This window comes from Pseudonaja textilis, chromosome 3, assembly GCF_049901715.1.
Source record: "Pseudonaja textilis isolate UNSWEBS1 chromosome 3, rPseTex1.2, whole genome shotgun sequence".
Classification (NCBI taxonomy): domain Eukaryota; kingdom Metazoa; phylum Chordata; class Lepidosauria; order Squamata; family Elapidae; genus Pseudonaja; species Pseudonaja textilis.
Window position 1 is genome coordinate 91,342,269 of NC_141992.1, and position 27,147 is coordinate 91,369,415.

The 27,147-nt window shown below is 36.9% G+C and overlaps 1 protein-coding gene across 1 annotated transcript; it reads right to left on the reverse strand.

Annotated features, from left to right (window-relative positions):
• Nucleotides 1-17,474: 17,474 nt before the first annotated feature.
• Nucleotides 17,475-22,740, reverse strand: RGS2 (regulator of G protein signaling 2). The gene is made up of 5 exons (XM_026703234.2): nucleotides 22,499-22,740; nucleotides 20,803-20,904; nucleotides 20,643-20,704; nucleotides 19,698-19,864; nucleotides 17,475-18,536 (listed from the first exon to the last, which is right to left on the reverse strand). Exons 1-5 carry the CDS (start codon nucleotides 22,606-22,608, stop codon nucleotides 18,342-18,344), a joined length of 636 nt encoding a protein of 211 aa, XP_026559019.1. The 5' UTR covers nucleotides 22,609-22,740; the 3' UTR covers nucleotides 17,475-18,341.
• Nucleotides 22,741-27,147: the final 4,407 nt, after the last annotated feature.

Sequence of the window (27,147 nt, forward strand, 5' to 3'; positions counted from 1 at the left end):
ATCTCTCACCACTCCAGAATAGGCAGTGTTGGTGTGCTCCAATCCCTTCTTTTAGGCAGTATCATGTTATCGACCTATGAGTTGTGCCCTCTCTTTCACAATGACTGCTCTAGAGAATAACATATATTCAGAGATCTGGATGGCCCCAGTCCTGCTGGCCTTTTGTGAAGTATGGAGACTGGAAACATTTATAGTCATAACAAAAATCAGTCATCCTAACTATGCTCTTCATAGACATCCACTTGGTGGTGGTGGTGGGGAACAAATGCCTAACTGTCATGATTACACAATGTAAATTCTTATTATTTTTGTACTTGTGTCTGATATCTGTATGCAATATGAAAAGCTATGGCTTGTTTGCTGATATCACCCTGACTGGCAGCTATGCCTGTAGTGCTGTCTTTTTACCCCTCTCTGAATACTTCCTTAATCATTGTCATTTCTATTATTTAAGGTAATGTGTGAATGTAGAGTGCCATCACTTTCAATTAGCTCTAATGGGATTTCAATTTGTACCAGCTTTCCTCAATTTGATGACCATCATTTGGATTGGGATTACAATTTTAGCCACTGTCTGTACTCTTTTGGTAATTTATCCAGTGCTTCCAGAGATTTGGATCATCATCATCATCATCATCATCATCATCATCATCATCATCATCATCTTGTGCAGATTTCTTTCAATGAATCCTACCCGTGGTGGCATCTTCAGCATCTTCCCATTTGATATCCTCTCTCCATAAGTCATCTTTAAATGCCTGAGGGGTACACCTTTTTCATGGTGTACCCCACCTAAGATTTTCTACTGGCAGCTACCATCTTACAGTGTTTTTCAGGTATTGATGTTCTGACAAGCAAACTAAATCACCAACTAGATGAGTTTGACATTCCATCAGAATGGCTTGCTACTTCCTGGATATACTCCACTGGAAAATTTCCTCATTGGTGACATGGTCTCACCAAATGACATCCAGAATTCTCTATAGGCAATTTTAATGGAACACATTGAGGTTTCTTTTTTGCTGTGTGTGCTATCAATGCCCGTGTTCCACTGGCACAGATTGTTGATACAACAATGGTCTTATAAAGTTGTAACTTGGTTTTCTTATCTATTGTTGGAGTTGACCAAATAGGTTCAGATAGACTGGTATATTTCAAATATCTGCTGTATATCTGCAAATATCTGCTGTATATCTGCAAATATAAGTGTGATCTTACTATTGGTCCATTTGATATACTGAATCTGTATTTTGTAATCTGATTGAAGGACATTAACAAACCTCTGACCAAATACTTTCTTCCAGATCTGTGGTTCAGTCAACATTTAAAATACTTTTTTCTGGAGTTTTCCAGATTCCCACTATATACCACCCAAAGTCACTCTATGAGTTATGTGTGTCTCTCTCTCTCTGTGTGTGTGTGTGTGTGTATACATACATGCATATGTTTTACAAACCATCTTAATTTAAATAATAACTTAAAAGTAGAGCTAAAATCCATTTCCATCCTGTTTCTTCAGAGCTCTTGGCTTTACTTATTGGCTAATTACTTGACAGCTTGCCTGAGTCATTTCCTGTTTGCCATTGAAAAAAGGGGATTAGTTCATAGTCCTTTTTCCGTCGAAGAAGCATCTCACACTTGATTAAGATATTTTGATGTCACGGCATGAAGCTTTCAACTTTTAAACTTGTCATATGAAACCCAATTAAAAGACATTCAGTACAAAAATAGCCTTTTGGAATTCAGCCCATATAAAGTGGCCAGCTGTCCTCCCACTCCTTTGAGAATGTTTCTGCCTTTTTGTGTTGTGATGATGTCCAATAATTATGGTAATTTACAAATTGAAACATTTCCTCTAATCTTCAACAATTACCACCAGTATCACCACAATAATGCATTACAGTCATACATAACTTCATATGTATTCACACGTATTATCTTCTTGCAATCTTTATTTTATAACCAATCTGTACAGTAATGTAGGACAGAATTTCTCTCATCAAATGGCAGATGAAGACTGAGGCCATCAAGAATTCGCTTTTCATGAGGCAGAGCTGTGCCTGTGGTAGAGCTGAGTTTGTGGCAGAGCTGAGATTCACACTTGCGAAGTCCAGATTTGCAGCTCAGTTCCTTAGCTCCTCCTCCTCCTCCTCCTCTTCCTGTTCCAAGATGTATAATTGTCCAATAGGGAGGGAAGCAAAGGCAAAGATAAACAGGGGAAAGGAATAATTGCAATCAATATGTATTTATAGGATTAAATTGCAATCTTATACAAACTTTCCTGTGATCAAAGCCACTGAATACAGTGTACTTTTGAGTATATATGATACTTATACTTAAATGATATGATATAGTAACAGTGACAGAGTTGGAAGGGGTCTTGGAGGCCATCCAGTCCACCCCCAGATCATGCAGGAGACCCATACCATTTCTGACAAATAGCTGTTTAGTCTCTTTTTAAAAGCCTCCAGTGATGGGGCACCCACATCTTCCAAACACAATTTGTTCCATGGTTGATTATTCTCACTGTTAGGAATTTTCTCCTTAGTTCTAGATTGTTTCTCTCCTTTGATGAGTTGGTTGAGTTTTCATCCATTGTTTCTTTTCTTGCCATCTGGTGCTTTGGAAAATAAGTTTACCCTTCTTTGTTGTAGTAGCCCTTCAAGTAATGGGAGCCCTTCAAATATTGCAAGATATCATGACATCCCTAGTCTTTCTAGAATATAGGGTACATGTTGTGTGTGTGTGTGTGTTATTCATATGTATAGAGTATATGTTACTCTACCACCTTCCAGGACTCACATTTTCAGTTTCTGCTGTTTATAGTTTGTCAAGAAGGTGGGGTGGTGGAATCAGTAACTGATGTAGCAGTGCAAAATTGAACAGCTCTTTCTTTCACCTGCAGAAAATTTGCTACCTGATTTGGCTTTATTTGCCTTTCTGTGTTAGACAAAGTAAGGGAAATCTACTGGTTCCTATCATTACAGAGGCATGAAAAAATAGGCTTTGATCACATGGTATTGGTCACCATTTTGGCCAGTTTGATCTCACACACTAATGATATTACAGAAATAATCTCTTTGGGAATACAGTAACACTTATGAGAAAATATCCCAGAAACTTTCTTTACAAAAAATATTTCATGTATGCTCCTTTTGGCTAGCATACCTAGTACAGTATTGCAAAAAAGCATATTTATCTTTTGAATTTATAAGATTATTGTAGTTTTTTTATTACTTAGCAGTTTCCTAAATCTGTATTCTATTAATATATATTCTGATGTGATGTTTTGGACTTTCTTATTATTGGTCTGTTTAAAATAGTTTTGATTTGTTTCTTTTCATGCTTGGAATTTATTGGAGTTCAAGTCCAAGAAATGGCACTGCTGAACTGCTGAACTGAAATAAATTGCTCCTAATTCCCATTGCCAGTAGCCTGCTATACATGAGTCACATACTTTAAGGGACTACAACTCCCCTAATCCTAACCCAGAATGTAGGAGCTCATAGTCCAAATCCAAGTTAGCCAGGATTGCTTTGTTCTTTAATTATGCTTTATCTAACAATGGTTCTTTTTTTAAAACAAGGGTGGCAGTTTTAAAACCACCCCAAACATTATTCCTGCCAAATCCATCCCTGGAACTTGCATTTGTTTGGTATGGACTTGTATGATAATTGAGGTAATCATTTCCTGCCAAGTTTAATTATAGTAAATATGAGAAACAGTACAATTATAGTCATTCCCATTGTTTTCAACAGGTAGGCTGATGAAGGGCTTAACTGTCTTATTGACATTAAGTAGACTGTTAATGTGTTGCATTATCTTGTTCCTGTATTTTAAAAATGTCTATAGGAAATGTTCAAGATAGAACTGATTGATCAGAAATAAGCAACTCAACAAGCTTCTACTATCCTTGAGACTTTCTCTTGATTTACAGAAACTAGCAGTAGCTTTTCCAGAAATGGGGCTAAAACATAATCAACTGCAGATTGGAAAACATATGTTGGATAAACAGTTTCCTTAATTATTTTTCCAGAAGTGCATTTATGCACACATACCCTCGGCAGATGCAGTTCTCTATTGCTTAAACCCAAATTCAGGATGCTGTATGGATGCAGGTTGACTAACACCCTGTAGAAGATAGAGTGGGGGTGTGGAGCTACAGGCCTCAAACTTTTTATGCCAGTCCTGGAGTTTTTCCATTCTCAAAGAAGGAACCTGCTGGACAGGTCTATGGCTCAAACACGCCCATTGTTCTCTAATCTAAAGGATTGGTTGTCATGGGAACATAGAAGAAACCCTTAATGGCCATCAAATGAGAAGTCCTTAGTTCCTGCCTGTAGATTCAGAGCAATAATTTCTGGGCAGTAATTTAAGCAAAAACTTCATCACCACAGACTTTGTACTATATGATGGGTTTATTTATTTTCATTTATGGGCTGAATAAAACTAACCTTGCTAGTTTTTGTAAACCATAAAGTATGATTTAATGTTATGCAAACGAATTGAGAACTGAACATTGGAATCTGTTTTTTGGGTGCGCGCGCGCGTGTGTGTGTGTGTGTGTGTGTGTGAGTGGGTTATTCAAATTATTAAACATTATTCAAGACCAGAAAAAGCAGTAATAGGGTCTGCTTAAGAATCACTAGTGTACTTACTACTGAACAAAGGAAGTTTTGTCTATGAGTTATCTGTAGAATAGGGGTCAGTTAAGAGGGAGAATTTAATCTTAATTTTACCTTAAGACTGAGAATCAGGTTCCAAGTGCTAGGCTTAGGAGTTCCAGTGTGACTGCATATATTTTCTTGGGTGCTTACAATGTAACACCCATTCTTCCTGTTAACTTTTTACATTAAGTATATCTAGGAATTGGAAATCCTGGAGATTTCAAAGTAAAATGCTAACATGTAGCAAGTTTATGTCCAGGAATTTCTTTAGACCCCAAAGCTCTGCTAGGAAATGAAAATAATAAACATTGTGTAGATTACCAGAAAAATGTTCAACTTCCCTGGAAAGAGACATATAGTAAATAAATAGAGGTGGGATGGGCCACCCTACAGAATGCAATGTTAAAGGGTTAAAGAAGCATTGAAAGATAACTATATATTCTGACTTGACCAAGCATGTTATATTTTAGATTGTTCCAGCTGATGAGCCCTGGTGATGAAGTGGTTAGAATGCAGTAGTGCAGACTGACTCTGCTCACTGCCAGGAGTTTAATCCAGGCCAGCTCAAGGTTGACTTAAACTTCCATCCTTCCAATGTTGGTAAAATGAGGATCCAGATTATTGTAGGCAATATGTTGATTCTGTGAACTGCTTAGTGAGGTCTGTAAAGCATTATGAAGCTGTATATAAGTCTACATGTTATTGCTAATTCCAAAAATTCCCAGAAAATAGTACTATGCACGGAGTCTGCAAAAGAAGTCATGTGGATTGAGCAATCTGTTCACATTGGCTCACCCCTCACTGCATTTCTCTCAAATCTTTCTGGGTAATTATTTGATGTAGTTGTAGTTCTTGTGCACTGTGTCCAAAATATTTCATTTCCCTTTTCTTGATGATATTATTTACCTGCCTTTGGCTATTCTTTGGAAGACTGTTTCATTTCATTTTGAATTCAGTTCATGATATTTTAAACTATCCACTTCCCTAGGCTTCTTTTCATTGGATGGGTCATTGTCCATGCTTCTACTCCATGCAAAAATGTTATGTGCAGCTTTTGGAGTTGATCTGGAGCTACAGCTGGTCCAGAATACAATGAGAGATTACTGAGGGACCAGTCCCACCATTGCAAGGTAACACTTCTCTTGAAATCATTACACTGAGTACCAGTAGATTCCCAGGCCCAAATCAATGCCCTGCTAACTTATAAAGTCCCATATGACTAGCATTGCTTGCCTAGAATTGAATCTATCTGCTGACAACATTTTTGGAAAGGCTATTAATTGCCTGTCTGAAGTGAGGATGACATAGATGAGATAACAAGCCTTTTCTATGGTAGCCCCCCAACTTGGAATTCCTTAATTCTAGACCTCTATAAAGCCCCCTCTTCGTTGGTCTAAGAAAGTATTTAAAGGCATTTTATTCCACCAGTCTTTCAATCCTAGCAACTTTTTAATTCCCCTATCTTGGAAAATATTTATTGTTTTACTGTAGCTGTGGGTTTCAGGATTTTGATTTAGTTTATTGTTGTTGTTTATATATTTAATTGGTTGTAACATATCCACAGCTTCTGGACTTGGGTGAGCTATAAAATTTTATAGTCAAATAAAAATAGAATAATAAAAAGGCTCAGCTAGACAGACTAATAAATAATGAGAAGAGGGTGGAAACCATGTGATACTTAAGATAACACTGAGCTTCAGCCTCCAGCAGTCATCTGGAAAGCGATAAGATTTTCACCCTTGCCTTTCTTTACGTGTGCAATCTTTTCATCACAATAGCCTGACTCATGCATGATGCTGAAGTAAAGTTTACCATATTGTCTACATGGATAAACCTCAAAGCTTTATTTCCTCACCCCCCCTTTTTTTGGTGCAGCTATATGGAGATCAGAAGTTCTCATTTCTGTTTTTAATTGCATTTCTGTAGCTGCTCATTGTGCCTAAACCAAAAGAGATGGGGTTGGATGTTAACTGTCATTTGAAGAAGCAAGTTTAGATTGAAATATAGTTTAGGATTCTAGCTTCTGTTTTGCAATATACTACAAGTTAAGATGGGGAATAAGTGAGCTTATACTCAACCAGACCTGCTACCTTAGTACTAAAATCAGGTTTAGTATCATGTTCAAACACAGCCCATAACAGACATTCCATTAATAATGAATATTGTTGCATTTTATATGTGCAGTGGCTAAAGCTTTGACTTGAAATCAGATTCTATGGCCAAAGTCTTGTGTAAATGAGACATACACATTGCAACATGTCCTTTGATGTCCTCTGTACAAGTAAAGGATGTTTAGAAACTGTTCTTATTCAACAGAGATTCAGCAATGCAATGGAAATTGTGTCAACCAAAAGGGAAGTCATTTTCAGGAAGCTTTTCTGAGCGTCACAAAACTGACCAGACACCCCGAGTTCTCATCAGTTAAACTTCAGTAACTGGTGTAAAGAAAAGTCCAAATGTCAGTGACCCCGTGAGAAGTCTTAAGGCTATTGGCTCCCAAAAGTACAAAGGAGGAATCTTGAAGGGAAAGCTCAGCAAAATGGATGACCACAAACTCTCTTTAGGGACAGAAAATGTCCTGTGCTTTTTGGCCTTGGATGTTGGACAGCTCCCATTTTCCTCATCAAAGCTAACTTGTGGAAAGTTTCTCATCCTCGCCATTCATTTCTAAATCCTAGATAGAGTTAGATGTAACATTTTAAAAGGTAGCTGATACACTGATATAGGAATTGGATATGTCTAGTCTCGTGAAAACAAGGACTGGGGCTGACATGATAGCAATGTTTTAATATTTGAGGGTTGCCACAAAAAAGGGGGGGGACAATCTATTCTCCAAAGCACTTGAAGGCAAGAAAAAAAGTAATGTATGGAAACTTATCAAAAGAGGTCCAGCCTTGCCTTCAGAAGTTGTGGGTGCTTCATTGCTCAAAGTTTTTAAGAAGAGATTGGACAGCCATTTGTCTGGTAAAGGATCTCCTGCTTGAGCAGGCAGTTGGACTAGAAGACCTGCAATGTTGTTTTTCTGTTTTTCTTGTTCTGTTCTGCTTCTTACAAACTTAGTTTGCAATAAATTGAGACAAGGCAGAAGTGGCAGTCTGATCCCTTCCTGATACAATCTTTGAAGTTGAAACTCACATTTGATGTTCTTTTTTTATGCACACAAACACACAAAGGCACATATGCAATTATTACCTCTCCATCTGCCATTCTATCTTCACAGTTTCTTAATAAGATTCCTCCTTCCTGGTTGTTTATAGTTTTTGGTCATATTATATGATGCATAAGGTAACTGTAGGAAGTTAAATTGGTGATAGCAAAAGGATTCCCTAACATAATTAGAGCTTTATAGAGTTTCCCCAGCCTTTCTTGGCTTTAAGTAGTCTGTAATGTTGCTGACCATAAACTGTTTTATTTTTCTTTTGTTGGGAAGACTGAATTTAATCTTGGATTTTGGCCATGCTTGAAAAAGGAATATTTTTCATTGCTTCTTTGTCCTTTCCTCCCCCCCACCTCCTCCTCCTCCTCCTCCTCCTCCTCCTCCTCCTCCTCCTCCTCCTCCTCCTCCTCCTCCTCCTCCTCCTCCTCGGCACACTTTTTTGTTTTCATTATTTTGCTTTCCTTCTGACATCTGTGACTGCCTCTTTAAAGTACCAGATAAATAAACTTTCCATTCTGTTCATAAGTACACTTTCCATGTGGAACAGTACAGTGGGCTTTTAAAATCCTGTGTTAGATTGATGCAAACAACCTGAAGTCAGAACAGTTCCAAGATGCACATCATCAGTTCCTGTTAGACATTTATAGAGTAAACAAAAACCTTAACAAAAAACAACAACAAACCAAGAAAAGTATTTAAGAAATTGAAACACAAAACACTTTGTTCTTACTTTAACTGGGAATTTATTTATTTAATATACATATACATATACATATTCATTTTCTGAGGTTTTCGTGGGTATTTTTATGTGGATCTTTGGTTATTCGGGTTTTCTCCCACGTAAAATTGGAAGTATTTTGGTGACATTTCTACGAAATCTCATTCATCATCTTCAGGCTTGTGTCTTCAGCTTTGTGCTTCTCGGAGTAATGTGAGCTTGCAGCTGCTTCTTCTGGCAGTTAAAAGGAAGAAGCAGCTGCAAGCTCACATTACTCTGAGAAGCACAAAGCTGAAGACACAAGTCTGAAGAAGACGAATGAGATTTTGTCGAAACATCACCAAAATACTTCCAATTTTACATGGGAGAAAACCCGAATAACCATTTATATATATTCTTAAGTTTTCGCGGGTACTTACATGTATGGCATTCAGCTTTGTTTTGGTATTTTCCCACATCATTGTAGTTGTGCTTTTAAGGTTGTAGCAACCTTTCGGCAGAATCTCATCTGCCATCATCAGGCTTCTGTATAGATACATACATACATACATACATACATACATATACATATACACATACACACACACACACACACACACACACACACACACACATATATATATGTTTTCTGAGGTTCTTGCGGGTATTTGTATGTGGATCTTTGGTTGTTCGGGTTTTCTCCCGCGTAAGATTCGAAGTATCTAGGCAACGTTTCAATGAAGTCTCATTCATCATCTTCAGGCTTCTGTCTTCGGCCTCTGAGAAGCACAGAGCCGAAGACAGAAGCCTGAAGATGATGAAGCCTGATGATGAAGCCTGAAGATGATGCAACATCACACTGAGCTGGTTCATGAAACATGGTGCATGTTTGTTCTGGAAGCCAGTTTGATCCTAGCTGTTACTGATAGGTGGAAGTAGATAGATCAAACTTGATAGGCCAAGCTCTTTATTTACTTATCCCAGGTGACTCGGGGGGATTCAACTTGTGTGTGTATGTATGTATGTATGTGTATATATATATATATATATATATATGTTTTCTGAGGTTCTCATGGTGAGTTTAGTATGTGGATCTTTGTTGTTCGGGTTTTCTCCCAGCTAAGATTCAAGTATCTAGGCAACGTTCGATGAAGTCTCATTCATCATCTTCAGGCTTCTGTCTCCGGCTCTGTGCTTCTCAGAGTAATGTGAGATTGCAGCTGCTTCCTCCTTTTAACTGCCAGTGGGGGTGGGACTTGATTGGGTGGGGGCTTGGCTGTGTTCTGATTGGGTGGGGGTGTGTACTCTGAGAAGCACAGAGCCGGAGACAGAAGCCTGAAGATGATGAATGAGACTTCATCGAAACGTTGCCTAGATACTTCGAATCTTACGCGGGAGAAAACCCGAACAACCAAAGATCCATATATATATATATATATATATATATATATATATATATATATATATATATATATATTCTTAAGTTTTCATGGGTACTTACATGCATGGCATTCAGCTTTGTCCAGGTATTTTCCCACGTCATTGTAGTTGTGCTTTTAAAGTTGTAGCAACGTTTCGGCAGAATCTCATATATATATCTCTCTATATATATAAATACTAATTTATTATACCAATTTCAGAAAGTGTAAACATATACTCATGGTAGGTATGCTCGGGGTGGGCTTAAAATAATTTAACAACCAGTTCTCTGCCCATTTGCTGGGTGGGCATGGCCATGGTGGATGGGCCTAGTTGGCCTCCTGCACCACCCTGGGACAGTGTATACAAATAAGTGTTCCTTCCAGAGCATCATTCTGACAAGAAGGATTGACGTATTTGTATTCGCATGCCGTTTTCATTCCACTTAAACATTTATTTTATGCCATCCAGAGACACATTTTTCTTGAGATGGGTGACTATATAAATATGATGAATGGATGGATGGATGCATGGATGGATGCATGGATGCGTGGATTGCTGTATTAATTGTAGGACTATCTCCCCCTGAGAGCATCTGTCCATCCAAGTAGGTTAGATAAGTGGGTGTGCTCCATGTCTTTCAAATGTTGCCACCTGATGGGACTTTAGAGATATGTCCATCCCAGCCTTTTGGAACAGACTCTCACTTGAGGGATCCCTAGCCTTTTAGCCTTCCAGAGATCTGTGAAGATCTGGCTCTTCCCCCAAGCAGAAGCATTGGGCTAGGATTGGGATTGTACCGAGAAGATATTTGGCCTTGTGCCTGGAGGGAAAGGCGATTCTGCTTTTAATCATGTTTGATGGATTGTTTATGAGATACATAGGATCATTTTATGAGATAGGTGACCATATAAACAAAATAAAGTGTCTTAAAGTCATTCATACTCATTCAAGTTTTCCATCTGAGTCTTTAGTTACTACATTGGCCAACTTCTCTTATTAGGAAAGCAGAAGTCTGTTTTATTATAACGGTGTCTTTCATGTAGAGGATTAAACCCTACACTCCCACATAACAGAGGAACAGACAGAATAAGGGAAACTTAACTATGATTTCAAGTTTGGCAAAGAAAAGAAAAGAACTAGAGCTGTGCGAGGTTCATTTTCCTTATTACAATGGAAGAAATTGGTCACATACAATGAAGCAATGTAGTTGCTCCAAGATAGGGAGTTGATGGGAACTCTGAATTGTTCTGGCAACATCTGGTATGGAATTACTGAATCATCTTTGAGCATGTGTGAGAGCAAGGCACATGGTTTGTGTATTTGTCTTCATATAGGAGCCAGGAAAAGATTAAGTTGGAAAAGAAATCAAAATAAACTTTTGCCATTTTTTTCAGCCTTCACAAACAGATGATTCTTGGAACAAAGGACGTTTTCTTCCAAAATTTGCTTCTACTCTGGTTATTGTTCATGCAAGGACAAAACCTGTTCTTCAAGTTCATAAAAACCTTACCAAAGAATGCTTGGTAATTGTTTTTTGAAATGGAGAAACCTAAATCCAGAAGTATTGTACCTTCCCAGTGATAAATTATTCTGGGCTCATTTTTGAAATTCCAAAGACCTTAACTTCCCATGATTCAAACAGTACAGTAAACATAGCTGAAGCCTTTTCACACACCCAGCAGGTTTTTTTACCTAGCTACCTTATAGTCTGTTTTTGCCGTTTTAAATATGTTTTTCCCAATTGTGAAAAATAATAAAGCTTGCTATTCCTTAGCTCAGTAGTGTATATGCCAATCAAAAATTCCAGTTCTTTGCAGCCTATCAAATACTTCCTTTGTTTTCACATATAGTAAATACATTCTTTAGTAGCCAAGATTGAGGCAGGTGGAACAATCCAGCCTGCAAATAAAGGGAGGGCAGCAAGTATTTGCATTACATTAGACAGAACTGCAAATTGGATTTCAACTCCTTTTATGCTAGCTGCAGCCAAGAAGGAAGTTTTTAGTATATTTATTTTGTGTAGTTCTATACCCCCACCCTACCACTACCGCAAGAAATTCAAGGCAGACTATGTAGTTTTCTCTCTCTACCATTTTAGCCTTAGTTCAACTCTGGGCACTATTGTAATGCTGAAAGAATGAGAGGTTTTTTTGGGAGCATCACAGTGAGTTGAAGTAGTGAGTGGGCATTTCTTTTCCCATTCTTTCCCCAATGCAATCATCATCCCATCACTCTGCCTTTCAGTTTAATTTAGCCCTTGAAAAATAGCTTTCTATACATTTTGTAAATATATATGTGACTATTGGGTATGTGAATCAATATTCACATATGTTTTTCCCTCAGGATAATTATATTATATGTTTCCTCAAAATGTGAGTCAATCAAGAAAATAAATAAATAGATCATTGAGTAAATCAAAGCAGAATTTCTTATTTAAAGTACAAATGACCAAACTTACAATATATTATTTCAGAGGCAATATGTGAAGTTCCAGCTCTCTGGAGAAGGCTGTAATGTTGGGAAAAGTGGAAGGAAAGAGAAGTGAATGTCCAACAGCAATATGGAACCATTACATTGGTGACAGAGGAACTATTGGATGTTCTGAAAGTCTAGGTTGTGGAGAGAAAATAGAGAAAATGTAAACTATGTGTTCTCAAAGAGTCAACAATGATTTGATGGCATATAATCAGCTAACCAAACAACCAGCATATGACCCTAAAAATGTCATTTAATTGTTGAGATTTGAAAAGTTTCTTTTTAGACAAGTTACATAGAGTGGGAATGAATGCTCAACATGTAAAAGCCTGTTGTAGGAGATGACCAGGCTGAGCCTAAGAGACAGTCAAATTTGTCGACACTATTGAGTCCCTTCACTCCCACAAGAGATCTAAACCCAGCCAACCTTGAGTTTATCTACCGCCAATTTACTTAAACTGTTAGTAGTTCAGATTCTTGTAGAAAGCTTAAGCTTACAATAAACCCTTATATTCATTTGAATTGTCTGGGCTTTTGATTTCCTGAGAGTGACACCTGTTCTGATATATATTAAGGCAGTATTTAGTGTTTTTGCCCAAATGATATTTGCTCTTATTAGATGTGCTTTTTAACCAGAATTTGTTTGGGGTCAAACATCTCTTTCTCTTGTGCAGCCTATGATCTGTTGAAAGATATCAACTTCCTCAATTAAATCTGAACTTGTAACAACTTCCCTAACAATTTGCTTTCAAAGTGTACTGGACTTCAACATTAATCATTTTCAGGGGAACATTAAAAAAACTAAATCAACTAAAAACTGTGGGACTTGAAATCCAGGACAGCCTTTGTATTGGAGAAAGTTGATTTATAGGAAGAGCTCACACATTAGGCTAAGCATAACACTTTATTAGTTCAAAGACAAATATATGATACCCTGTTATACTATAACAGGAGCTTGTATCATTCAATTATGGTTTAGCATGAGACATGAGTTGATGCTAGACAGAAAAAGTGTTTTTTCCTCCATTTATTGTGATGGAAACAAATTTGCTTTTGAAATTCTTTCAAAGAAGAGAAGTTTAACAAAGCTCTTATGAATAAGTATTGTATACTTGTACTTATATAGTTACTAAGTTATGAGATGGCCAAGGGGTCTGTGTGAAGAATTTGTGCTTAATTGTGCAATCATTGTAGGGGCTACTGATAGATCTACAGCTGCTCTGACTTCTCACTCTTCAATTAAGCCATTTTAATTGGTTTAATTAATGAAACCAATTAAAGGAAAGATATTATGAGTGAACTGAACATATTTTAATAGGAGTGGTTTTGTAACTCCAAAGGGGTATACTATTCATTGAAAAACTGTTGAATTCCTCCATTTCCTGGAAACGTTAGGAGAAACAATTCACCCCATTCCTCTATCTAAAATTTATAGAATTTGGGAAGGCCATCTGAACCTAGTGCATTAGAGACTGTTTTGACATCAGTCCAAAACCTTAGTTTTCATTATTCACCCCAATTAGAGTCAGATTTCAGATTTGACTGTTTGCCACTTGGACATCAGTGCCTAGCATTTCACTTGGAGAAAAAGCAGTGGTCAATAGTAGCCCTTTAGCAGCTGCAGATTAAACAAAAATTCATCATTATGGAGACAGATAGCAAAAAGCCAAATGCGATCATTGTCAGGTTGCCCAGAACAGAGCCATAAAATACCTTTGTTTCTTCTTTTGTTTTCACACTCTCTTCTTTGATGTTAAATAACTAAAGGGATTTATCAAAACATTTAGAGTACTGTAGTACTTTCAATGTAGTCTTTGGACTGGCTTTCAAGTTATTAAGTGCTTCTTAGATATTCTACAGATGGTTATGGTCCTTCAGAATTCAGCATTGAATTATAAATACTCCTTCATACTCTCTCTGTCAAGTATCTCTTTGATGGGAATGGAAAGTGCAAACGTAACAGTGAAACATACAGTTTAATAGAATGAGAAATTTGAACACAAGTGCAAGCACCACAGTTTCTTTTCATGTTTCCTTCTTTATTCCCCACCCCAATAACTCAACTAGAGAAAATTACATATTTTTAACTTGAACCTGATTTCAGTGAAGACATTATTTTTATAAATGAAATATAATTTGCACCTGAATATGTTAAATATAGGAATAAAGCACCAGCTAAGGACACAAAAGTCCATACATAGTTACTGTAAACATTGTTTCAACAATTTAATTTATGAATGGATAAATATATTTTGTTGCTATTGTTAATTAACTGGGAATAGGAAACTGAATTTTCTCTAATTTGCTTGACAATGAGAGTATCAATTCAAAGATAATTTCTCAAAACTTTGATTTTATTGCCTTTCTAAATCAAATTGGAAAGTGGATTCAAATTGTCAGACTGAATTTGAATCCTTTAAATTAATTCAAAGGATTTGGTTGCTTTTCATATAGACAGAATTTTTCTGAATCAATTTAAAAACCAGAATGTATTCAAACTCGTTCAATCTTCAGTTTCAACATTCAGAGCGAATTAGAGCAGTATTCCAATTAATTCCAGTTTTTGAATCAACCCAGGTCACTTTTCTGAACTAAATTGATAATTTGACTGGATTATGACTGAGTCATAGAGGACAGGTAGCATATAGACCCTAATTTCCACATCCTCATCAAGAATGGCAATAGTACTATAGCACTTAGACTTATATACTGCTCCATTGTGCTTCACAACACTCTTTTGAGTGGTTCACAGATGTCAGCAGATTGCCCCCAACAATCTGGGTCCTTATTTCACTGACCTTGGAAGGATGGAAAATTGAGTCAATCATGAGCTGGTCACGATTGAACTCCTTATAATTGGAATGTTATCCTGCAATCCTGAATTCTAACAACTGAGCCACCACTGCTCAATACTTTTATTTGGTAGGGCTACAGCTGTATTAAAGTGGGCTGCAACTAAGTAGTCAAAAGATAAAAAGGAGAGAAATGATGGTGGTGGTGGTAAAGAGGACAGGAAAATTTCTTCCAAGGAACTCAAAACTAGTTTATGCTATAGTCTAAAGCAGGGGTGTCAAACTGGCGGTCCACGGGCCAATGCATCACACGCAGGCCACACCCACCCCAGCTCCACGAATGGGGAAAACATTACAAAATGTCACGTGATGGCAATGTGACACAGCAAATTCATCACCCATGGTCTAAAAAACAATTTGGTTTGTTTAGTCTGGATTAATATCTGAAAACATAATGTGTATGAAGTATAATATACTATATATGGGCTTAGCTATGATTCATTAATATGGCTTAGTCCATTTTATTGCTTATGAATTAATTTATAATAATGGAGTAGCCAGTCCGTATTTAGAGCTAAAATTTGGCCTTATTGAAATATGGAGTATAGTAGGCAATAAAATGGGAAGGAAAAGGTTTGTGAATCTCTTCGCTAATCTGATTAAAACTTTGATTTATATACCATGCAGGTTCTGATGTTAACAATCCGTAATAATGTGGCATACCCCAGTGTATGGAGTGCCGAATCATTTGCATGTATCTTAGATCAGGGGAATGCAGTATTGCTAAATGTTTTGGGGAAGGGTGTTATTCCTTATCATCTATATCCTGTTTCATGGAATTAGATTTATGCCTTTTCAAATGTGGGACAAGTCTAAATTCTAAGTGGTCCTGTTAGTTGCCATTAGTGCCACTATGCAACTATATTCATTAGGTATGGTTCAAGATGACATTTTGTAGGGAAATACATGCCCATTTATCAAAATAGCAAATAAAATAAATTAAGCCAGAGTAACTTTCTTCATCTTAATTACTTCTGAGGAGGCAGAAAATTTCAGGAGCATCCCAATAAAAAAAGCCTAGAAAATCCACTGGAGAATTTTGGGAGTTGAAGTCCACACACATTAAAGTAGCCTGTTTTAGGCTATGTCTCAGTGTCTCAGTGTTGACCTGCTAATGGTTGAGAATTACACAAACATCTTATGAGAATTTTTTTAAAAAATAAAAAAAAACTATTTCAATTTCAGCATAATGTAGCCAATTAGAAATCTGTTTTAGTACACAAGATCTTTTTGTACTGATCAAGGTTTAGATCTAGCTCTCAGTGAACTTGAAATTTGATTACCTGGAACGTACCACTCATACTGAGCAAATGAGGATTTATATGTGATGAAATATGATATAAACACACCACATATTTACATGTGATGAAACATGATATAAACACACCAATTTCCATACTTTCTAGGCATTCTCCCTCCCCACACCTCAACCATCTTTGAAAGGAATGCTTTGTAATTCTTAATCATGGTGTTCCCACCCTCTGAAATAGTGATCCCTGATAATTTTATTGCTCCATAAAGCTTTATAAAGATTTCCATCCTGCATCTTCAAGAACAGACAACAGAAGTGGTGTTCTCCCAATATTCGCTCTCCATTGTTCTCTAGAGTAACAGGATATCTGTTAACTTTGTATGACAATTGAAAATTGCAGAGAATGGTCACTCTCTTCTTTCAGGTTATCTAAAAGGACCATCACCCTGTGATGACAAATGAATCCAGCTGATTTTTAATCAAGTGCTAAGTCAGATAAGCTTTGCTGATAATCATTCACAGGACCATGAAAGGGTCTTGCACATAGTTACGTGACTCAGATAGGACTTGATTAAAAGTCAGCTGGATACGTATCAGGTTAAATCCCCAATCGCATCCCAGCAATTGTGCCTTCTTACAGTCCATTATATGATCCTCAGGGTATATTCATATTTTAAATTTTGCATGTTCACAGAAATTCTGCGGCGTGTTTTCTTGACATTTCACAGGAAATGGAATTATGGTGCTTTACCCTGGGTTTGCCACTATATGTTGTAACAGGAAATAGCTCAATCTTTTTGCTTTAGCTGGCAATTGGGCAAAGAAATCACTGGGGCAGTAAAACATTCTAGTGGCTTCCTGATTTTATACATCACACTGAGATAAATCGAGTGGTTTAGCTTAACCTATACAGTCCACTTTTGTCCTCCAATCCCAGAGAAATGACGAGAAATTGTTCTTAATAAAATAAAAATAATTTATTGAAACATCTGCTTCTCAAAACAGAAGACGACTTCACTGAAGCCTGTCCTTAAAGTCAGTACGTTCAACATTGACAGGAGTGTACAACAAATTCGCTATATAAACACAAACACACTCACAGCATTCATTTGAATTCTAGACCAGGTTTTATTCCAAATGGCATATGCTCACAGACTGAATTTGTCCCTCGCCAATTAGCAGATCATGCTCTGTACTTTAAATCAATTAAGTAATTGCTCTTATCTCGAAGAAATCATACCACAATATTGGTATTTGTTGTAACAGTCATGAGGCAATCTGCTACATTGGTACAAAGCTGCATGATCTGCAGGGAACAACCTGCATAGGGAAGCTGATACAGCTATTACATACTGCTGGCTATTTAGAAACAAAAGCCAATTATTCAAAGTATTTGTCAGGTCTCACAAAAGGTCAGCTTACAAGAACAGTCTTAGAGCTTGTTTATATTTAAATATAGAGGGCACTGGTTTTTCTTATGAGCATCAGCATATCCAGGTTCAAATACAAAGCTGGATGATCACACTAGTCCAATGCTGCACAAAACATTATAAAAACATATATGGGGAGGAAAATCAGCTTTCCTTAATAACTGGCCAGCAGTTTGTGTGGTTACCTTTAAACATTAATAGGGCAACTTGCTAGAGTCTGCCCAAGTCAACTAGTTCCATCAGCTGAATAACTGTAGATTGCCATTTGGGCAGATATCCTTTGCATTCAGTTCATCGGACCCACTGAGCCATCAAAGACACATGGTCCTCTTTCCTTTATTTGGCAGATTTATTCTTTGGAATTTTCTTCCCCTTCCTGCTTTATGGGTTCATGTCTCCTGAGAGTCTCTGCTGATTGGTGACTTTCTGCACAATTCTTGGTAGAACTCGGATTCTAGGAAGCGAGGGTAGGAATTGTTCTCCATTAAACTATAAACTCTCTTCTGGGCTGCACTGAAGCATGTGTGTGTGGCTTCTTCGATGCTCTGAGCAATACTGTTTTTGGTCTGAAAGTCTATGTTGATCTGTAATACAAGAAGAAATTTGTAAGGATACTGTTGCACGGATAAGATGCTCTTCAAAAATGGCTGTGCTACAGGATACTGGATTCTCGAGATACACTCATTCCCTATCATCAAATAATCAGAGGCCGATTGTTATACATCAGGGCTGTCAAACTCCCGGCCCATGGGCTGGATGCATCACGTGCTGACCGTGCCCAGTTTAGCGAAGGGGAAAAAAGCCCCAATTATGTCACATGACACCACCATGCCGATGTGAGTTTGACACCCCTGCTACACATCTGTAAGCCAAAGCAAACCTACAGGGAAGAATAGTTGTTCTTAAACAATCCTCCCCGCCATCTAGCCTCCTACATGATTCTCGCCAAACAGCATAGCATTCTGAGAACTGAAATCCAACTCATCAAGAAGTCTGCTTTAAAGGAATTTAAGGTAGATGACAGCTGCACTGAATGATAACATTTCCTTTCTCTTGTCAAATCTTCCTTCCACAGTAATTATAATTCTCAGCTTTTAAAAATATGCACCATGCTTCTACTTGTACAACTATTGGAGCTATGCAATGCTTTAATTTTGATTGAGAAAAAGTGCTTCAAAAATTGAACAAGCAACTCATTAAAGCAAATGCAACTGTTATTTGTTGTGTTACAGTAACTGTGCCAGTACTTTGAGAGACTTTTTGCATTGTCCACACAACTCTGGAAATACATACATGCTTGTGAATACTAGTATTCACACTTCTGCATATTCTGAAGCATTGTTTCCAAATCCTAAAGCATTGCACAACTCCAATAGCCACTACTGGAAAAAAATGTATGAGGTGCATTTTGCGAATTCAGTATTTTCTGAAATCTTTTATTATATAGAAGAATTCAGTTTGTCCTTTCCAAATTCCTGATAGCAAAAGATCCTAAACCTTTAGCAATGTATTGATATACAAAGTTATAGAATGCCATACAGGCAAGTCTACATAAGATGCTAATATATAATGGAACAGAAATCTAAAAAGAATTTTGTTAATAAATTCTAAAAGCTAGTTATAATTCTAATGACTGTTTTCTGTTAAGAGAATCCCTCTTTGGAATAGTGAAACCAAAAGCCCGAGAACACTTCTTTGGTTTAATTGAACTAATTAAAAAGAGCAATTTAAGTCAGTCTACTTGCCTCTTTAGGAGCTTCCTTTTCAATGAAGTCACTGTAAATCTTCTTAGCTTTGGCTGTCAGTTTTTGTGGGGACTTGATTTTTTTATAATCTTCACAGGCCAGCCAGAAGTCAATGTTCTCTTCACAAAACTCAGATTTCAGGAAAGCTCTGAAAGCTGCCAGACCATCTGCAAAGAAATGTGAAAAAGATCAATTCATGCAAAGCATCCCAGGAATGTTGTAGATGTAACACACACATTTTTTTTTCCTTCTCTCATGCCCTTGGATTTTTCTGTCTATTCCTCCTCTAAATTGTTTAAGAAAGAATGACCCAAGCCCACTTTGCAGCAAATAGGATGCAATTAGAAAGTTTAATAGGACCAAGATTACTTTTGCGTAGCTGACAAGCTAATAACTCCCATATCTTTAATAGAAGTGTGCATTAGTTATTAAAAAAAGAACTACTGTACAATGTGTTATTTATAATAACTGTTGAAATAAAAAGTATCAGCCCTGGAAGCTGCTGCCATGTCAAGTAGTTAGGATCCATTTAAAGAGAAGAATGAGATCTCAAGGATCCAGAGATTTCAAATTTCAACTAAAGTTGGGACCCCTGCATTTCTAACTAACTACTGATGGGAGTTTTTAAACCTATGAATACTAACTACAAAGGCCAATACTTAACTAAAATACAGAACAGAATTGCACAAATATAATACATAGGTAGCTATTTCACAGAAAGCATCTGGGAATTGTGCCTAAAGAAGAAAAAAGCTTTTTCTTGCAATATGGGGCCTAGGGAGTTAAGAGCTAAACTAGGAATATTACTACCAAACTGCAAACATCCCTCAGAATTCTCAGTAGCTAAGATTCTGGTTCCTTCCCTTCTGGATCAGTTTTCCTAAAAACTAACTTTCCAAAATTAGCAAATATGCTTGTCTGTTAATTATTTTTAAAGCAACTTACATTTGTTAACTAGAAGTTCATCAAATGCTTCTGACCACAGCTGAGCTTCTTCAGGAGAAGGTCTGTGAAAAAAGATAAAATTGTTTAAGGTTTTCAAAGGGCACAAATTCCATAAATAATTTGACTAAAGATCCATCAATGTGAAATATAAAATACATACCTAAAACATGTCTTTTGTTGTCCTTTCTTGTTAGCCTTTGCACTGGTAGAATTGGAGGAATTCTGCAGAAAGTAATTCAATCTTGCCTTCCAATCTTTTAGGCTAAAATGAAGGAGGAAAGTATAAATAAGTTCAACTGTCCTTTTACCAAAAATGCATATAGTTTACCGTAAATTTAGTTAATAACAATAGATGGAATTCAGCTTGCATTAATTTAACATAAGCAGAGCTTGGTTGTAGCATTGGTTTCCCAGATCCATTTGGAAATTCATTAACTACAGCTCGTAATGATATACATCTTTATTCTCCATCACATGAATTATGTGAACTAAAAGTTATTCACCATATTTAAGAAATATTACACAGAAAGGTTATGGGTTGCTTGATGCTCACTAGCCTAAGAAAATTCTTACATATTGTTTGTGGCAGTGAACCAACAATGACTGTTCCAGAATACAGGTTCAGTAGTAAAAAAATATGTTCTAAGGTATATTGCAATATATTAGAGCTATAATTATGCTATGAACTAGTAAAAAGGTAAGATGAAATCACATTCATTTTTGTTGTTGCAAAGAGATCCAAATGAAAGCAGTTTTATGCTCTTTCCCTTATCCTTAACTTTCAAAATAAAAGTGTTTGCATGGTGCAGACTGCATAATATAGGATTAATTTTAGATCATGTTCATCACATTCTGCAGAAGCAAATTACTTTTTCCCAGCTTCCAAGGATTCTTCTTTGCAGGCACTTTTAATTCTCTGTAGAAATTGGTAGCAAATCAAGACCACTCATCTGCAGGATGAGTTTTTGCTGATTGATACAATCAGCAAAAACAAGGAAGAATTCATATCACAAGCAGCACTCACCTTCCATTCTAATGGAAAATCTACCTTATTTACTCAAGAGCTGGGCTAATGGCCAAACTGCATGACTCAGTGTGATTTTTTTAAAAAAAAGGAAATTTAAGTAGCAAAATTGTCTCCAAACAATTTTAGCCCTTAAGTGAATTAGAATACTGGCAGACCAGAATTTAGAGGGAGGACTTTGTCTCACTCTTTTTAAATGCTTCCAAAGAAGCTAAAGCTACTTTATGCACCTTCATACACACTATTTTTATTGTTTCACAAGAGAAGTGCTTGTAAGCCTCCATTGTTTTAATGCATCATATAGGCAACACCTATGCATACAACAACGGAGGTGTTGAAAACCCAAAAATTGAGATTAGTCATTTTGGGAACATAGCCTGCACTTGGAATATTTATGTAATAAATCAGCTAATTGGCTCTGCACAATAGGTTGAACCATAAATCAAACAGCCAGAGATCCCACAATGTAAGCCATAAACTACGGTTGACGTTATCGTGCTGTACAAGGATTAATAAGCGATCTCAACATTGTCCATCTTCCTTTACTTCCCAGCAACTTCAGAAATGCGATCATTCCACCAATGCTGTGCAGAGGAAACCTGCCCTACGCGCAAAAGCCCTCGCTTAAAACGTGCTCTGTCGAGCCACCAAATTGGCCGAAAGGGGAAAAAAAGTTTATGTTCCTGAGGCTTTTTCCAAACAAAGTAATTCCTCGTTAACTATGGTCTCTGGTCTTTCTATGACTGCAATAAACAGAATTGAATTGGCTAAAATATGCTCATTGCATATTCCCGTCTTTTTTTTTTTTTTTGCTTTCGATTTAAATACTCACATGGTTTTTTTCATCTTGCCCTTTTTTTCTTCTTTGCTCTGGCAACGGCTAGCGCTTTTCTCCATTCGGCTGCAGTCGTGCTGGAACGCCAGAAATATTACACTCTGCATGCTCTTCCACAACCAAAAGGCTACGTGAACCCGACAGGATGGTTTAGCGTCTCCCGGAGCCGCGGGTCCCTTATATAGAGGGGAGGCAGGGCTTCGAGCGGCCGCCTTTCGCCCTCTGATTTGCTTTTCCAGATGACAATCGATCGACACCTCCCATATAAGGCGTTCGCCCGCGAAGCGTGTTGAGAAGTGGTGTTCTGACGCAGAAAGTCGTGCTTTATCCATCTTGCTCTAACAGTGCTGGTTGGTCCAAGGCTTTCCTTTCTTTCGGCAAGAAAGGAATTTTTTATTTTCAAAAATAGAGCTTTTTAAATAGTTACATATTTGACTGTCAAGGTAAAAATAGGAATCCGGAAAAACCCTCTGCAAATCGGGAGATGCAGAATCTATTATTGTTTGCTTCTTTTTTTAGGGAGTGGGGGGGTTATTTTGTTTTGCAAGGCAGGTTAATTGCCAAAAGACTATTCAAGAGGAAAGGACTTCTACAGATGGAACCAGTTTCACCTTGTGGTTTTTACTACAAATCCTCAAACAACAAAGCTTGCTGGTTTCATAGGTTTGCATTAGCAAACAAACATTTGCTACAGTCACTACAAGAGTCTTTTCTGTAAATATGGGTTTTACACAGTGACGGATTAAGGCTCACTGGTGCTGTAAGCACTGACAAATCTAGGTGCACCCTCCTTTACGCATACAAGATTTTTTACAAATCTTCGTTGGTTTTTTCTTTCTTTCTCAACTTTGTGGTGCCCCCTTTGGGCCTGGTGCCCTAAGAATGTGCTTAGTCTGCTTAATGGTTAATACACCACTGGTTTTACAGACTTAGGCTGTTAGGCTCCTGGGAATAAGTCCCAGCGAATTCAATAAAACATTTTTAAGTGAAGAAACAGTATTTTAATTGAGAGAGTCGTGACAGAATTCAGAGGTTATGGGAATAAGTGTTTTTATCTTGGTCTAGAACACGCTGTTATGTGTGAGTGTTATTTTATACAACCCTCGCTTACCCTCCTGGCGTGTCCTGAATGTCTGCCAAAAAAAAGAAGTGATAGATACAGGAAAGGACTTTTTTCTGGGTGTTGATTTTAGAAGTATACCACTCCCGCCTCTGCCACCCACCTCCCTCCCACATAAAACTAAAATTTATCTAGATACTGCTTTATTTGATTGGAACAAGATTAAGGAACAAATGTTCAGCCATGTGGCACAAAATAGTCCCATGCCTGGATTTGAATGGAAACAGTTACATTTCTTTAAATAGTTCTTTTTTTCTTCATGGTTAAAATAAACTACTCTGGGTGCTGCTGTTGGAGGAGAATTGGATAGACTTCATCAGACACCTGAAATGGCTAGACTTGATAGAGGATAGACTGATAGAGGATGAATCAGTTGATGTGAGCTTTAGTGCATAAAAGCTTATGCTTTTTAACAAAATGGGGCAGGTTTTTTTTTTTTTAAAAAAATTGTTATTGGGGTCCCTTTGATTTTATACTAATATTTGAGCTCATAGTTAAACTGAGTTTTGCACTGAATACTTCTCAGGTCATGCATCTAACACTGTTTACCTCAATATATAAATAAGTTCTTAGAAAATCAGATGAAGTATGTGATGACAAACAAGTAGGTGGAAATTTTAATGTTTGTGAAATTCATTTCTTAGTTTGCCGATTTGAGCTATTCATACTTAGGACAATTACTAGCCCAAATAAACTAAAAATTAGTTTCAATTAAATTATCTCCTCCAAAAAAATGGTTAACACTATTTTCTTGCCAACTGTAATTTTCTTTCTTGCCAACATATATTTATGATTCTGTAGTTACTGGGCATCCACATCCTTCTGTGCTAAATCCTCAAGGATTCCCTTTTCTTTCAACTTTTGCAAATATTGAGGTTCCCCCAAGCCTATTCCCACTCATAGATGATGTTATTCTTTTATGTAAGTGACACTCAAGCATGAGATTACTAAACAGATGGACATATTTTATCCAGAGTATTATCTAATCTTATTCCAGTTTGTTTTCTGTTTACTTTCAGCTAGATCCTCCTAATCATATCCTCTAGATTACTTTATTTAAAATAATCTTAAAAAATAATCATCTAAAGAAAATATGCATATCATAAATCTCTTCTATCTCCTTCCTATTCTTCCTCTTCCTACTGATTCTCTGTTCATATATTTGAGATGAATTTCTGCTATGAAGATTTCTGGCCAGCAGGGTCTGATGTAGTACTTCCACATTACTATTCCATTTCACATTCTATATCTCTTTCCACAGCTATAATACTTGCTTGCCTTAAAGATTTTCAGAGGGTTAAAAGAAGAGGGAATACAGAAATGTTTGTTGTGTTCAGATTCTTGCTGAAGCACACATTTACTGAAACAACACAATTATCTACATTATATCTTTTTTAGCAGATATCGTCAAAACTATACATCAGAAGAATCTCCCATTTGAAAAAAACCTTTGCTTGACATTTAATCCATGGGAAAAGAGAGAGAGAAAGAGATGATGGAAATAATTGGATTCCCACATAGTATATGTTTTGTTTGGTTTAGATGCTGTATGAATACAACATTGGAATTTGGAGGGGACAATTTCTTACTTAAGTAGATCAGGGGTGCCAAACTCGTGGCGTCATGTCATCATGTGATGTATCGTTATTGTTTTCTCCTTTGCTAAACTGGAGATGGGCATGGCCCGTGCGTGATGCATCTGGCCCGTGGGCCAGGAGTTTGATAATAGATAAAACCAGAATATCAGCACCATAATGCTTTCTTATTTTCTTTCACCAACATCACATCCTTTTCCCCAAGAATAGTAAACCCAATCTGGACTGGAGTTGACTATGAGAGGATAAGAATACAGTAACTCTTCCCCCAATGTGCCTGCATGAACATTACCAAGGAAGTGAGATAAACCTTGCTTGCAAATGGATTCAGTGTAGTTTACGGAAATAAATTGTATATAAACTTTGCGTTATGTCCAGAACAAATGCCTTTGGGATGAACAAAGGGCAAAATCTTTGTGTGGCCTGGAAAGAGTTTTGATTGTAATCTTCCAACAGGAGTTGAGCAACTGCAAAAGCTTGTCCAGATGGCATGTAACAAAACCTGGAAGTGAGAATAGCTACCGACTTATTAGGAGCAGACAAACCAGTTGGGCTTTAACATAGGAAGAACCTGAAACCTAGCTCTAAGCCTTACTCAAAATAAAACAAGTAAAACTTTCAGAGTCATGTAACAAACATAAACAGAATAACTTCTCATTCCAGCTTCCTGTTATCCTAGTATGACTTTTCTCCAGCTGTAGCACATAATAGGTTTTATTTTGCTCATTATGTGCTTCCTCATTTTCCAGGTGCCTTTTGATTCCACTGAAAAATATCTTCTAACTTATTGATTTATGGAGAATGGATTTTTTTTAAAAAAAAAAAATCTGCTCCTTACTGAATAGATTGAGCCAATCTCACTGGACATTAAATTCTGCAATAGTTATTTTAAAGCAAGAATGGGCAACCTTAGCTGTTTTGAACTGTTGAATGAGTATCATGAAATCACATCCATCACTTGCTTATTAGATTTATATTTCATTTGTTTTTTGGAAGCTTAATTTAGATACATATTTATTTAACATTTCATCCTTTATCTTTTTTTCCAAAACAGCCACTCTAGACTGGGCTAGGGATTTATATAGAATTACTGTTAATAATTCACAATATGCTTGAATTTCCATGGGTAAAATTGGCTGATCTTAGTGTTGGGTCTTTCCAAGTCTGGAGACTAACCTCTGTCTAAAGACTTGTAAGGAACAGCATTAGGTAATTGTGTCTGCCGCTGAACTCGTGTTAGGAAATTTTTCTAACCTGGATCTGCTTTAAGCTACAGTTCTGAGAAGCGTATAGCAATATGTTCATAGGTACAGAACAGAAGTATAATTCTGTAATATAGGGAGACCAATATTAAGATGCTATTTCTATTCCTGCAAAAATAAAAGTAAATGCTTGCTGTGATGAAGGTGGAAATACCTTTTTCGCTTTCTCTTTTCTCTTTTTTGAACTTATTTTTTTCTTTGTACCATTTTATTTTCTTATATTTGTATTGGTTTTATCTATACAATGAAATTTCTAATAAAATTATTCATAAAAAAGAGAGTCTGTTGCTGTTCCTAAACATACATTGATGCAAGTTGCACACATCAAGATAACTTGTTCTAATAATTGTCTAGGGTCTATTTATCTTTGCCCTGTGCTCTTGTTCCAGCCTTTTGAGCAGAGTTGGGTGGCTGAATCTGTCCCTAACTTTAATTATCTTCAGTGCCCCGAGCTGCATCACAAAAAGACCTTATGGGACATAAAACATTAGTAAGTTTCCTTATTTTGTTTACTGACCAACCTAAAAAAGACAAAAATGGTAAAGGATAGGGCAGGTAGTTCAATAACTAATACAAAGCAGAAAATATGAGATCCATTAAAAAGATGGCTCCATTCCATTACCTACTTGAAATGCTGCAAACAGATGAATAGATCCCACTGACAGGGGT

Excerpts from the sequence above, each read along its gene's own strand:
- RGS2 (XM_026703234.2), bottom strand. The coding sequence starts at position 22,608 with ATGCAGAGTGTAATATTTCTGGCGTTCCAGCACGACTGCAGCCGAATG. Across the intron at positions 20,705-20,802 it reads CAACAAAAGACATGTTTTAG|ACCTTCTCCTGAAGAAGCTC; the intron begins GTATGTATTTTA and ends CTTTTTTCACAG. Across the intron at positions 19,865-20,642 it reads TGAACTTCTAGTTAACAAAT|ATGGTCTGGCAGCTTTCAGA; the intron begins GTAAGTTGCTTT and ends ATTTCTTTGCAG.